Genomic DNA, 12,994 nt, shown 5'->3' on the forward strand with positions numbered 1-12,994 from the left:
GAGGTATGATGAAGCCAGAAAAATAGACCTAAGGGAGAAACGAAGGCAAAAATCACGGGTCAACATCGGTGTGGCTTTTCAGCGATGGAAGGGTCTTATGAGGGAAAAAGGCTTTCAAAGCAACGCCGAAGTTGCCTTTTTTTCCGCTGGATAGGTAACGTTAAGGTATTCCAACTTTAACAATGCAATTGAAAACTATTGTTTCATAATGTTAGCATTACAGAAGCTAGCCATAGACACCGTGAGAAGTGACTTTTCCCTTGTCAGTGATGTAAAATATGTAGTTATATTGTTTCATGTAACTTAGTTCTTCTCACTTGCTGTGTTATGGCTTTGCTATGTGGGGATAAATGTGCTGGTTACGTTCGTTAGACAATCAGCTGATTAGTACTATTGACCGTAAAACACTCACGTTAGCCTACAGCATAACAGCTCATATTAGCCAGCTGAACTCTTCTCCCTCGCTGTGTTGTGGGTTTGCTATGTGGGGAGAAATGTGCTGGTTATGTCGGCCACCGTAGCTTCTCCTTCGAGTTTGAAAAGGGAGGGATAGGCCGTAAGTGACTGGCTGTGCAAACCTCACCACTAGATGCCGCTAAAAATCACACACTGCACCTTTAATATATTTTAAAATTCATTTTATTTTTGTAATGACCACTTTTTAGCAACTATTCTTCAGTCTTCAGTCAGGGTGGCCGCGGGTCCTTAAAAAGTCTTAAAAAGTCTTATATTACATTTCCTGAAAATAAGGCCTTAAAAAGTATTATTTTGTCTTATTTTCAGATTTGATGGGTCTTAAATATTTTTTCTCATGTCACCGCGAAAATGCAGTCAATCTGTTCAGCCAAATATATTTCTTCCCGGTAGTCTATGCGCTGCATTGTTTATGGTTAGTTCAGAACGTAACCATAGTAACAGAGCGTACTGCTCAGCTTTTGATTACGTTAGCGAGTGTAGCCTCTACACTACAGCAACGGTTGATACAGTAGGTAGCTAATATTGCTAGCAACATGGGGAAATGCAAGTTCAATATAAATTGGCTTGAAAAGAACGAGTATTCTTGGTTAAGGACAGTACCTGGAAATGCTTACGAAGCATACTGCGTTGTGTGTCGGAAGCAATGTTGTTTTCGTCAACGATGACGATAACGCAATTATTTCGTTGACGCACCTTTTTTTATGACGATAACGTTACGATGGCTAGCTAAAAATGGCTCTAAGGTGACTAAAACACGACGAGACGTTTTCGAGTTTTCGTTGACGAGACGAGATGGAACGAAAATGATTATAAGTCTGACGTTCACAATGCATGTCATTTCTGCCTATTTTGCGTGAAATCGGTCTGTTTTGAGCTAAAAAAAAAAGTATCAGCAATGCCTCATTCTAATCGTTGTTGAACGATGTACGATCAATAATGAAAAAAATCCCATAATGTACGATAATTTCAGAATTGCCCGCAAATCGGAATCTCTCGAAATCTAGATAGAGCGAGCAAGAGCGCGCATGTGTAGCGCGCGCACAGCAGAGAAAGGGAGCGAGAGACCTTGCGTGTGTGTGCTAGTGTGCGTGTGTGCCTCGCGAAGCGCATGTAAGGACCCAACCAATCGAATTATTCAGAAAGTCTAGTTTATTATGCAAAGGTTTTAAGGTTAGCTGTTGTTTTATGAATTGCAACTTGCTGAAACCTATCAAACCTAAGCCCATTTCCAATACTTTTTAACCTAAATTAATTTATTAAAGACTAGCCTACTTTTTTTCTTTCTTTTTTTTTTTAACTAAAATTGACTAAAACCTTTTTGTGTTTTCGTCGACTAAAACTTGACTAAAACTATCAAGTTTATAAGTGACTAAAATGTGACTAAAACTAAAAAGCATTTTCGTCAAAAAGACTAAGACTAAAACTAAAAGGGCTGCCAAAAACAACACTGGTCGGAAGAATTTTCAACTTGGGACAATGGGGATCAGAGCGGTGGAATCGCATGTGCAAAGCAAAAAACACCAAACTCACGTTAAGGCAAAAAAAGTCTTAATTTTAACTTGTTTATTACTGTATACACCCTGATACACGCACACACACATTTATTCACATTTACTTGATTGTAGCATTTGTTCATGGGACCTAAATGTTCTGAAAATATTGTAATAATAAATATAATTTTGGACCGCAATGACATTTTTGTGTTATATTTTTGCATTACACACATTTCTAAATGTTCTTAAACTCAACTGATTGTCATGTTACCATACTGTTCATTTTGAACAAACATCAGTGTGTTTACTTGGAAAGATTACTGTATATTTACACTTTTGATATGTATTTCCATCATAAGTTTGGTCTTAAATTTTATTTAGATGTGGTATTAAAAAGTCTTAAAAAGTCTTAAATTTAACTTGTTTATTACTGTATACACCCTGTCAGTGTCACATGATCCTTCAGAAATCATTCTAATTTGCTGGTTTGGAGCTCAAGAAACATTTAATATTATCAGTGTTTGCGCTGCTCAATATATTTTTCAGGATTCTTTGATTGTTAGAAAGCTTAAAAGAACAGCATGTATTTGAAATAGAAATATTTTGTAACAATATAAATGTACAGTAATTACTGTCACTTTTGATCAACCTAATGCATCCTTGCTGGCTAAAAGTATTATTATTTTTTATTATTATCTTCAAATCAAAATCTTAAAGGTCCTGTTTTTCGTGTGTTTTTGAAGCTTTGATTGTGTTTACAGTGTGCAATATAACATGTATTCATGTTTCGCGTGTAAAAAAAAAAGTATTTTTCACAAAATTTACTTATCTGTATACCGCTGTTTTCACACGTAAAAACGGGCTGATTACTTCATTGTTCTATGAAGTCCCTCCTTCAGAATACGTAACAAGTTCTGAGTGCTGGCACAAGGCACAAGGAACCCTGTGTTGTGATTCGACAGCAGCTTAGCGCACGTTGCCCGGAAAGGTCACGCCTCTTACCATAGTGGAGATGCATGCGCTCAGTGTTATTGTAAGGTGATTTGACTCCGGGATGAAAATAGCAGCGTCTCGACGACATGGCGACAAAAAAACTCTACAAACGCAACTCTTCCTCTTCTCTGTAGGAGCGCAACAAGATCACGCACCCTTTATTTGTGTTTTCCTGTGTGCGGAGGTTAGTCAAAAAACTGTTCTAGTGACGTCATTAAAGCGGAAGTAGAGTTTTCAAACCGGTCGTTCGCTGTAGGCTTTGAAAGGGGACTTCTGTTAAATCAAATATCTCGCTTGGCATTGAACTTTGAGCTTTATAATTTTACAGGTATTATTTATGCTCTAACAGCAACATTACACACTAGTTAAAGTTTAAAAAATGGAATCACGAAGAACGGGACCTTTAAACCGAGCCCAAACTGTTTACTTCTTTATTTTGAAATAATGAGGGGGGTTTCTCTTGAAAATGTCAGTGATATGTGATATCTTGTTTTGCTAGTGCCCAATCAGAGGAAAGGTGTGAGATTCTGTTAGGGCCAGAGATCACGTATGGACCCCCGGGGCTGAACCTGTCCTATCCTGTTGCCATGACGATAGCTCATTGTGCTGAAGTCAGCGCTGAAAACTGGAACATTAAACTCAAGAGACAAACCAAGGACAACAAGTGGGAGGTAGGAACAAAGACATGACTTCTGTGTTTTTCACTGCGAATTCATTTCAAATTCATTTTAGTGTGACTCATAAGAATGTTACATTTGAAAACATTGTAAATTATTATCATTGGGCCAGTATAGTACTTTGCATTGGAAACCTTTGTCAACATACCATTTGAAAATGATTTAACACTTTTGTGGCACCAGTCCCTGACGATTAAACATTTTTTGTGTCCATTTAAATATATTTTTAAATCCTTGTGATACAGTTAACCTGCAAACTGTGCCACGAACCAATTGTAAGTTAAATGCATTTGAACCACATCCTTGTGGCAGCCTTCGGAGCTGTGAGCGTTTTAAAAATGTGTTGATTAGGCGATCCTGCGCTCTCGACAAGAGATCCAGGGACAGCAGCTCCTCAGAGGAGGCTACGGCAGTGAAGTGGTCAAGGAAAAAACAATTACAGCCTGTAATAGCTGGGAAGACACACAGTTCATGGCAGTCAAACAGCGGGAGCATCAGGGCAAGCCGTCCCATCAGACCCAGGATATATCGATCTGGTTGTACTAGAGGACCACCTGAAATAGGAGCTGACACGAGGCAATCAGGACAGGAGTCATGGACGGGACCTCCTTCCTGACCCTACTACAATCACTTACATTTGTCCTATTCCCACGTGCTTTACTCTGGCGTCAGCCTCTGAAAACCTAAAACTGTCATCATGATCTGAAAGTTGATGTATTAATGAAATTTTACCGTAGCGGCACAGAGTTTGTTTATTGTAAGCTGCTAGCGTTATTGAAGACGATTAGATATATAACCTTCCTTTTGTGTCTGACCACTAGCGCAAGTCATTATTTAGATGAATTTCAGATTGTTCCAATGCACGGTACTTATCCTTGAGATTGCTACCAGCAGTCTTCACGAAAACGCATTTGCTGTCAGAGTTTTTCCCTCGCTTTTAACGGTTTTATTTGAGCCAGTGACAGCTCCAGTGTTGGTGATGGCTGAAGTAATTACATAAAAACTGCCGGCTAAATCACTGACTAGTCAGAAAAAGACTGCAGTAGTACAAACTCCACATCTACTTTTTATCAGTTTACAAAGGGTGGGTTTCCAAGGAGTTCATTTTGTTTGGTATTTACGTTGCTTTGAAGAGCTGCAGTCACATAAATAAATGGTGGTCTGTCAGAAATTTGAAAAGAGCCTGTATTGTGTGAATGTCTGTGCTTGACTTGATGTTAGCCTAACCTTGTCAAAGAAATACAGAAGTGACCTCGCAGATTTGTGAGTGATTCTATGTCAGTGTGGCGGAGTGAATTTAGCTTTTCCTTTCACTAGCTAAACACACAGTTACACTGGCAAAAATACTGTCTGAGCTGAGATTCTTTCACACTCCTGAAGAAGTGAAAAAAACACATCTTGCAGCAGCTCTAAGTCTGTATGAAGATGGTTCCTTTGAAGGCTTCCATACCAATGAGAAACCTTGGAACAACTTCGTTGTTAGTCCAAAAACAGCTTTTATTGCAACCAAACCTAGGGAACGACTCAGATAGGTGAAAGACCGCCACTGCTGAAGAAGAGAAAAACCTACATCTACGGCCCTGTCCCAAATGACACACTTCATATGCACTTTCGGTCTTGTGGACTTACAATGGCTGCCCTGTGCGCATGCCTGTTAAGTTCATGAGACCGTAGGGTATCCCTTTTGTCATTTTAGGTTTCACCTAAAAGGGTGCTCACGAGAGTCCTCTTTGCGGTCGATATGTGTCCACGATGCGCACTTTTGGCGACCCCGCACTGATGCGAGCTCACCAGCAGACTTCTTCTCGACAGTCAAAGCGGCGTTACGTCACGAAAGTGCAGACTCTTAGGAAGACCGCAAGTGCTTAGGGTGCCATTTGGGACAGGGCCTACATCGTTACCACTGTAGCCCCGCCCACTGATTCCCGCATGATAAGTAGTAGGTAAATAACAGACAGCAACACTAGATCGAGCAACTAAGCGATAAACATGCCTTTAAAGAGTGAAAAATGTTGTGCAGTGCCAGCTTGTGGAAAAACAGTCATTGCATTGCATTTTTACTGTCACTATTGCTTTGTTACAGATCATTTGATATGCACTGCTGCTTATGTGTACACTACAGTACATATCCCCTTTCACACAGATATACCGGAAAATACGTGGATAATGTGACCCGGGATTTGTCCCGGGATCGTTTGATTTTGGTTCATTCACACTGCCAGTGATTTTCCGGTGATCTGTGTTCACACACATCCCGGTAAGATCCCGTAAAGACACGTGACGTCAGGATGAGACGTGTAACGTACGCGCCGAAAAAACGCATCGCGTACCGTTCCACAAAGCTGGCGAACGATCTCAGCTTCAGTGCGGATAGTAAGGAGCTCCCTGGTCTCTGTTTCGTTCCAGTTTGAATAAATTTTTTCGTTCTTTCTTTGTTGATGACGAACACAAACGTTCTAGAGTCGCGCGATGGCACGTGTGTCATCACTACAATACACCCCTTACGGCATTGATCCTGGCTTTTGTTCACACAGGGCGCATTCCGGGACTGATCCTGGAAATGTTACTAGGTCCCCAACCCGGGATCGATGCCGGCATCAATCCCGGGACGTGTTTGCGTTCACACAGAAGGCACTCTGGCAATTTCCCGGGATCAACGCGCTGTGTGAAAGGGGCTCATGTCTAACCAAAATCACCAGTGATTTTTGATATATAATGATTCATATACTGTCAGACGTTCTTTGTCTCAAACTCGTTTTTTGTCAGTAAATCAAATAAGTGACTAAACGGTCAACTTTACATTGTTTCTCTTAGTAGGATGAAACTGATCTGATATTTAAATTGTGATTAAATTATATGCAGAAAGCGGTCAAAGAACGCTCCCTTTACAATCTCTGGAGCTGTCAATCAAACCGTGCAAATTTATCAGTGACTGAGTTCGGGGCTCTCGCCAAAACTCCCGTTATAATCAACGAATCTCTTATTTACATCGCGTTTGCACTGTTAGTTATTATGAAAGCATTCGTGAGAGTGCAGAAATCGAGTTGCAATGACGAGATCGCTGCATTTATGCGCTCAACATGTCTGTGATCGGCTACAATCCTCGTCCACTGCAACCTTTCATGCCACGGGAATTGATCTAAATATAAAGCTACAGATCTAAATATAATGCTACAATCAACATTTTTCATGATTAGTTGAGAGCTGTAACAGTAAAAACATGCTAAAAGTTTTCAAGAGAGTTCCACATGTAATTCTTAACTATTTCAAAGGCAAAGATGTTAGCCAATCACAGCAGTGGGCGTTTGAAGCCCCTTCAAACAGATCGTTCAAATTAGAGGACTAAAGTCAAGGTAGGAAAAAAATCAATCAAAAATGTATAAAATAAAAATAATTGCAGGTCATGACCCGTTAAAGCTACATTCATGATGTTTTACTGGGAGCAGCATTTTACTTTGAACCTTTCATAGCACTGGACATTAAAACAAATCCACTCCTACATCTTGGTGAAATGATAATTTAAAAAAAATATGTACCCTTATAATATGGTCTCATTTCCCATGATAAATATACACTTTGTAGGCAACCCTTGTTTAGCACATGCAGTTTCTGATAAGCTTGTTGGCTGATAAAGGTCTGATAAGGTTAATTAACTCTAATTGCTAATGTTCCCTACAGTTTTATTGTGACAGCACGACTGCTCCATTAAAGGGATAGTTCACCCCAAAAATGAAAATTCTGCTATCGTCATACACCATCATGCAGTTCCAAACCTGTACGAGTTTTCCCTTTATATGGAACACAAAAGGATATTTGTTGAAAAATGTAGTGGTGGTTCTATTCCATGCATCTACGATGAATCAGGACTGAGGCTTCAAGCTTCAAAAAGGGTACAAAAGCCCTGTCATTTACTTACTCTCATGAACCTGTATGACTCTGCATGAAGGTGAGAAAATGGATTTTGGGTGGAACATTTTTGGCCGAATTATCCCTTTAAAGTTCAAATGTTCTTTATACCAGTTTTTCTATCAGAAATTCACTGAAGAAGTGACTATTTCTGTTATGACAACTCTCTGAGTGTTTGGCATGGTACTGGGTATGACAATGTTGATATATTTGGTCTTGGCAGAATAGATTTGCTACGAGCAATGCTGCTAAGACATGAATTACCTATAGCAGATCTATACAGGTGGAGAGTTTCTGAAAGCGTGCTGCAAATGCTGACCAAGTATTTGAAGGTTGATCAGCGAGCTCATTGGCTACTGATACAGCAGGAACCAATCAGCTGTGCCCTATAGATAACAATGTGATTACAATCAGGTTGCGTTAAGGACTTATTACTGTGCCATCTAGTTTCATGACAGAGCTTTGTATGTTCATGAGCATGTCGTGTTATCATAATTTGATCTCTTTCTTGGGTTCACAGGAAATAATGTCAGTAGATGATGATTCAACCTCCTGCTATTGCTTGATGGACTCGCATAGCTGTCATTTGTTGCTGGATCAGCCGGGCTGTTATGCACTGGTGGGGGAACCCGTCACCGATGCCGCCATAAAGAGACTAAGGATTGCTGTGTTCGGCAGCATGGAGGCCTCCTCCATGGACTACAACCTGCGAGTGTACTGTGTAGATGACACACCACATGCTTTTCAGGTGAGAGCTGGACAGTCAACATATGCTTACATTACTCGGAGAGAGCAACAGTTGGGTTCCGGAAGTAGAAATCCCATTTCATTTTCTCCATAGTGGAATTGATTTTTAACAATAGGGCTTGGGCGTCGTGACGTCATACTTGGCGTGGCGGCCATGTTGATGGCCTCGCGAATGTAAACATAACGTTACAGCAAGTGGAACGAGTAGAAAAAGCAGAGTTGGAAGAAAGAAAAAAGATGTTAAAATCCCGAAAAGGATGCGGAATTTACCGTGATACACTAAATAAGGAAGCCAGGGACCGGTATGTGGACTGAGCTTGACACTAAAGTATGTTAAACATCTTTTGAAATTGCGTCAAATACGCAGAAATATAAGTTACACTGCAAAAACAAAGCGCGTTATTCGCATGCCGCGCATATTCGCATACAACTGGTGAAATAATAGTTTTTAATCGGTGATCCGTAAAATAGGGCATGAATCTGTCGCCGTTTAACATCTGTTGGAAATCCAGGTAAAACTATCAGCGTGAACGCGCGCGTCCCCAGTTGATCCGTAACACCTGTTCCGGCTTTATGATCTGCAGCTCCTAAACCCACCCATTGGTGAACTGTACATGCGACTCCAATGATTTGTACCTTCGGAACTGTTCTGAGGTGTAGGCGCTCACAAAACAAACTAGGTAGCCGAAGATATCGGTTATGCAAACCGGCGGCAGCAAGTCGTTGTCGGTGCTCCACTCTTTGTTTCCAATTTTATATGGATCCAAACCGTTAATAGTACCGATTTTGTCCACATACCGGTCCCTGGCTTCCTTATTTAGTGTATCACGGTAAATTCCGCATCCTTTTCGGGATTTTAACATCTTTTTTCTTTCTTCCAACTCTGCTTTTTCTACTCGTTCCACTTGCTGTAACGTTATGTTTACATTCGCGAGGCCATCAACATGGCCGCCACGCCAAGTATGACGTCACGACGCCCAAGCCCTATTTTAACTTATAAACTGATATATCAGGGTTCCGATGGATCATTAAAAAGTCTAAGTCTAAATTTGAATCTCCTGATTTTAAGCCTATTTAAATGTCTTAAATATGTGTATTTATTGTTAATTTCTTGTTAATATTTGTGACTTTAAATTAATAGTTTTATATTTTATTTTAATTTGTCATTAGCAATGCTTCTTGGGATTGTAGTTCTTTCCCTTATTAAATAATAATACATAAAAAATATGTTAAAAATACTGTCTTGTACATTTGTATTTTTTTTAAATACTTTTTTGTTTCAAATCAAAGTTTAAATGTAAATCTGTGGTGCATCACAATATTATTGCAAAAGTAGACTGCATGTGCAGTGGGGTCCAAAAGTTTGATTAAACTAGTAATAATGTGAGTTTGGAGTTATTATAGTTCATTTGTGTAATCAGAATGACTGAAATGGTCAGTGCTATTTTCAAACAAGCACACAGAGAGGATACTTAAGTCAAAGTCAATTACTGTTGTCTTGCACGAGTGCTCAGACTCCTGTGTACACACACACACATACACACACACACACACACACACACACACACACACACACACACAAAGAGAACACTCATCTCTGCAATGCAATGACACAAAGCAGTTCTGACAGATGAACACTGCCATGCTTGAAATCAAAGAAGCCAGTAATCAATTTAAATTCAATTTTCTTTTCAAAGCTTTAACCAACACTTTGTTCGAAAGCACTTTTTTATATTTCTGAATGTTTATTAGCTGTCGAGCTTTTGTTCCTTCCAGACATTGTACTTTTTTAGCTACTCGAAATCAACTTCAGATAATATTTGTTATATTGAATTTTAACCACAATGTGTAAGTGTTTGAGCCTTTTTAGCCATTATAAGTTCTCTTCTGAACTGGATAAACATTCAGACTGTGGTTCTAGGTTGTCAAATCTATCCACAATTTCTTTCTGTACCACTCTCTGCCCTTCCCTATGTGTTCTCACTTTATTTTTCTTGTACCTCCATTCTTTCCAAAGGGAGTGGTCACTGCTGAAACCAGCCGAGGAGGTCAACTACTAGAGGAGCCCAAGACGCTGTTCTTCAAAGGAAACTGTCTCAGTCTACAGGTGTCCATCCAGGATATCCCTCAGTTTCTGTGGAGCATCAAACCCTTCACCACCTGTCAGGTAACAGTAATATTAGTAAGCTACTAGGACCAGTGCTGTGATGTGCCATAGGCAGCTGCCTACACGATTGCATTGCATCCCGAGACGGGTCTGTCAGCATCCCGCAGTGCTACAAACCACGGCCCTACGAGTGACGCCTCCTGCTAAGAAACAAGCGTGGATGTCATTGACTGAAACAATCTTTTCAAGAACTCTTTTCATGTTTTATGTATGAAGTGTTTGTAAGGCTAATTTATATTGCTTTCGAATCTTATGCAGTAGGAAATAAATTATACAATCAAACACAGATATGGTAATTATATCTATAAACCTACCTTTAACCCTACCCATTCAATAAAATTACAATTTACTGTAGAAATTCATAAATAAAATACTTTAAAAACGGGGGAAAAACAAACTGGATTGACTTACGTTGTCTGCTGATCAGTGTAACATGATATGCACACACACACTTGGAGATCCCAGGTGTATAGTTATACAATATAAATATACAATATGAGGTAAGTTCTTTCAACCCTGAAGAATGAAACTGTCCTACCTTGCATACAAATACACCGTGATAAGACAGGATCTGGTTCTAGGTTCATGCAATTGATCAGTTCAGGAGTGCTTCTGTCTCCTAGAACATGCTTTTGTATGCCTGCTCGAGGGAGAAATTAATCCCGGCATTAAGGCATCCCATCAAGCATTTCTTCTGCTCAGGGTTCCTATCACTGTTGACATTAGAGCATCTCGCAGGTCATTTCAATATGCAAGGCTAGAGAAACGGCGCAGGAGAGGTCAAGGACACTCCCTGCAGACGTGCTGCTTCACGGAAATTAATAATACATCAAAGGCGATTGCTTCCTCTTCCCCTGCCCTGCTCCCAGATTCTGTGTGTTGTACATACCCCAGCAGTGACCCCTATCATCGGAATTAACAGGGATTAGAGTTTGTGTCTCTTTTGTACTGATGGTCTCATAGACGAGTCTCTTAACACGCATGCTTCCACGTTTTTCATGGATCAGGTGCTTTTCCTGACTCAGCTCTCTGATCTCTCTCTCTCTCTCTCTCTCTCCCCCCTTCTCTTCATTCCTGGTGTCCTCCTCCCGCTCTGCTGCAGGAATTCTCCTTCACCCAAGTGTGGTATAGTAACCAGCAGCCTGTGCACTGTGCCTTCTCGCTGCAGAGACATAGCGCCTCAACCACCCAGCTCTCCTGCAAGATCAGTGTGCGGCAGGTCAAAGGTCATGAGCAGCTCCTGCAGGTCTACTCATCAGTGGGAGAGGTCAGATTCACTCTGATGTCATCTCTGTCACTGTTTACTCAACCTCGTGTTTATTTTTTTAAGTCTCTTCCAAACAATGACAGCTTACTGTAACAGGCTGTCAAGCTCCAATAAACTATGTATTGATTTTTCTCCTTAGCTGCATGCAGCTCTCAAGTCTTAAAATATGCTGCTTATACACTTATAAAATAAAGGTTGTTTATTGACATCTATGGTTCAATGAAGAAATTTAAACGTCCATGGAACCTTTCCACTGTGCAAAAAGCAGAAAAGGGTTCTTTAAGATTATTAAAATGTTCTTCACACTAAGAAAATAATGGTTACTTTAAAAGCTGTTTTTGGGGAACCCAATATGGTACTTTTATGGCATTGCTGCAAAAACTCAGTTTTGAAATCTTGATTTTAAAAGTCACAGCAGAGGTAAAGATCAACAATGACTTAAATTTCAGTTTAAATTCACTCTTTTTTTTGGGGGGGGGGGGGGGGTCCTTTTTTTGTTGCATTAAAAAAAATGTTTTATAAATTATTTTGTACAGGTTTGAAATGACAAATAGTTAAATTAGTTAATACCAATAATAAAATAAAGAAATAATGAAAGTCTTTTCGCTTTAACTATTCTTTAAAAAAATGTGGGTAAAAATGGGGAAAATGTATTATTATAAACCTTTCTAATGTGTCAGTGGTTTTTCAAGCCCCTTTGTAGATGAACACAAATGCATACACAAATGCATACCTTTTTTTTTTTTTTTTTTTTTTTCAGAGTGAGAAAGAGACGGTCCCGTTTTTTATGCAGGCAGATTGCACGGTGACGTCACAGACAGGGGCCAAAGCCTTCAAAATCCCCCTGTCCATACGTCAGCGGATATGCACCACCTTCGATACTGCCAACGCCAAGGGCAAGGACTGGCAGCTCTTAGCTCAGAAACTCCACATTCAAAGGTGAGCGCCGGAGAGATGTAGCCAAGGCAACAGGACTGATTGAAACTTATTGCGGCAGTGCTCACTTTGTTAACAATGCCCTTGAATAATAAGCTGAGACTGCACTCCACTTTGCTCGATTATTTCACTCATACTCTTCAGGCTTTTCATCTTTATCGAATTCAGTGTCTGCAAAGGTTAGAAGTTAAAGAATCACTAGAGATTGGAGAGATCAGAGCCACCTTCCCTTTATCTATAAAGTGATTGTATGACATATTGATAGTTTATGCTGATATTTATTTCTGTGTAGATGATCTACGAGCTGAAACCCTTAACTTTCCTTTTAAAT

At 39.9% G+C, this 12,994-nt stretch overlaps 1 protein-coding gene across 8 annotated transcripts in view; it reads left to right on the top strand.

Moving 5' to 3' along the window:
* unc5db (unc-5 netrin receptor Db) overlaps positions 1–12,994 on the top strand; it is a 220,024-nt gene that overhangs the window by 204,283 nt on the left and 2,747 nt on the right. For 5 of the 8 annotated variants that reach the window (XM_079605688.1, XM_079605687.1, XM_079605682.1 and 2 more), the window contains 5 exons: positions 3,463–3,634; positions 8,067–8,294; positions 10,311–10,460; positions 11,563–11,727; positions 12,488–12,666. In XM_079605688.1, the coding sequence (XP_079461814.1) occupies positions 3,463–3,634; positions 8,067–8,294; positions 10,311–10,460; positions 11,563–11,727; positions 12,488–12,666 (894 nt within the window). The remainder of the gene's footprint in view (positions 1–3,462; positions 3,635–8,066; positions 8,295–10,310; positions 10,461–11,562; positions 11,728–12,487; positions 12,667–12,994) is intronic. The other 3 variants (XM_079605684.1, XM_079605685.1, XM_079605686.1) reach the window with 2 other exon arrangements.

The sequence above is a fragment of the Phoxinus phoxinus genome (assembly GCF_949152265.1).
Source record: "Phoxinus phoxinus genome assembly, chromosome: 3".
NCBI lineage: Eukaryota > Metazoa > Chordata > Actinopteri > Cypriniformes > Leuciscidae > Phoxinus > Phoxinus phoxinus.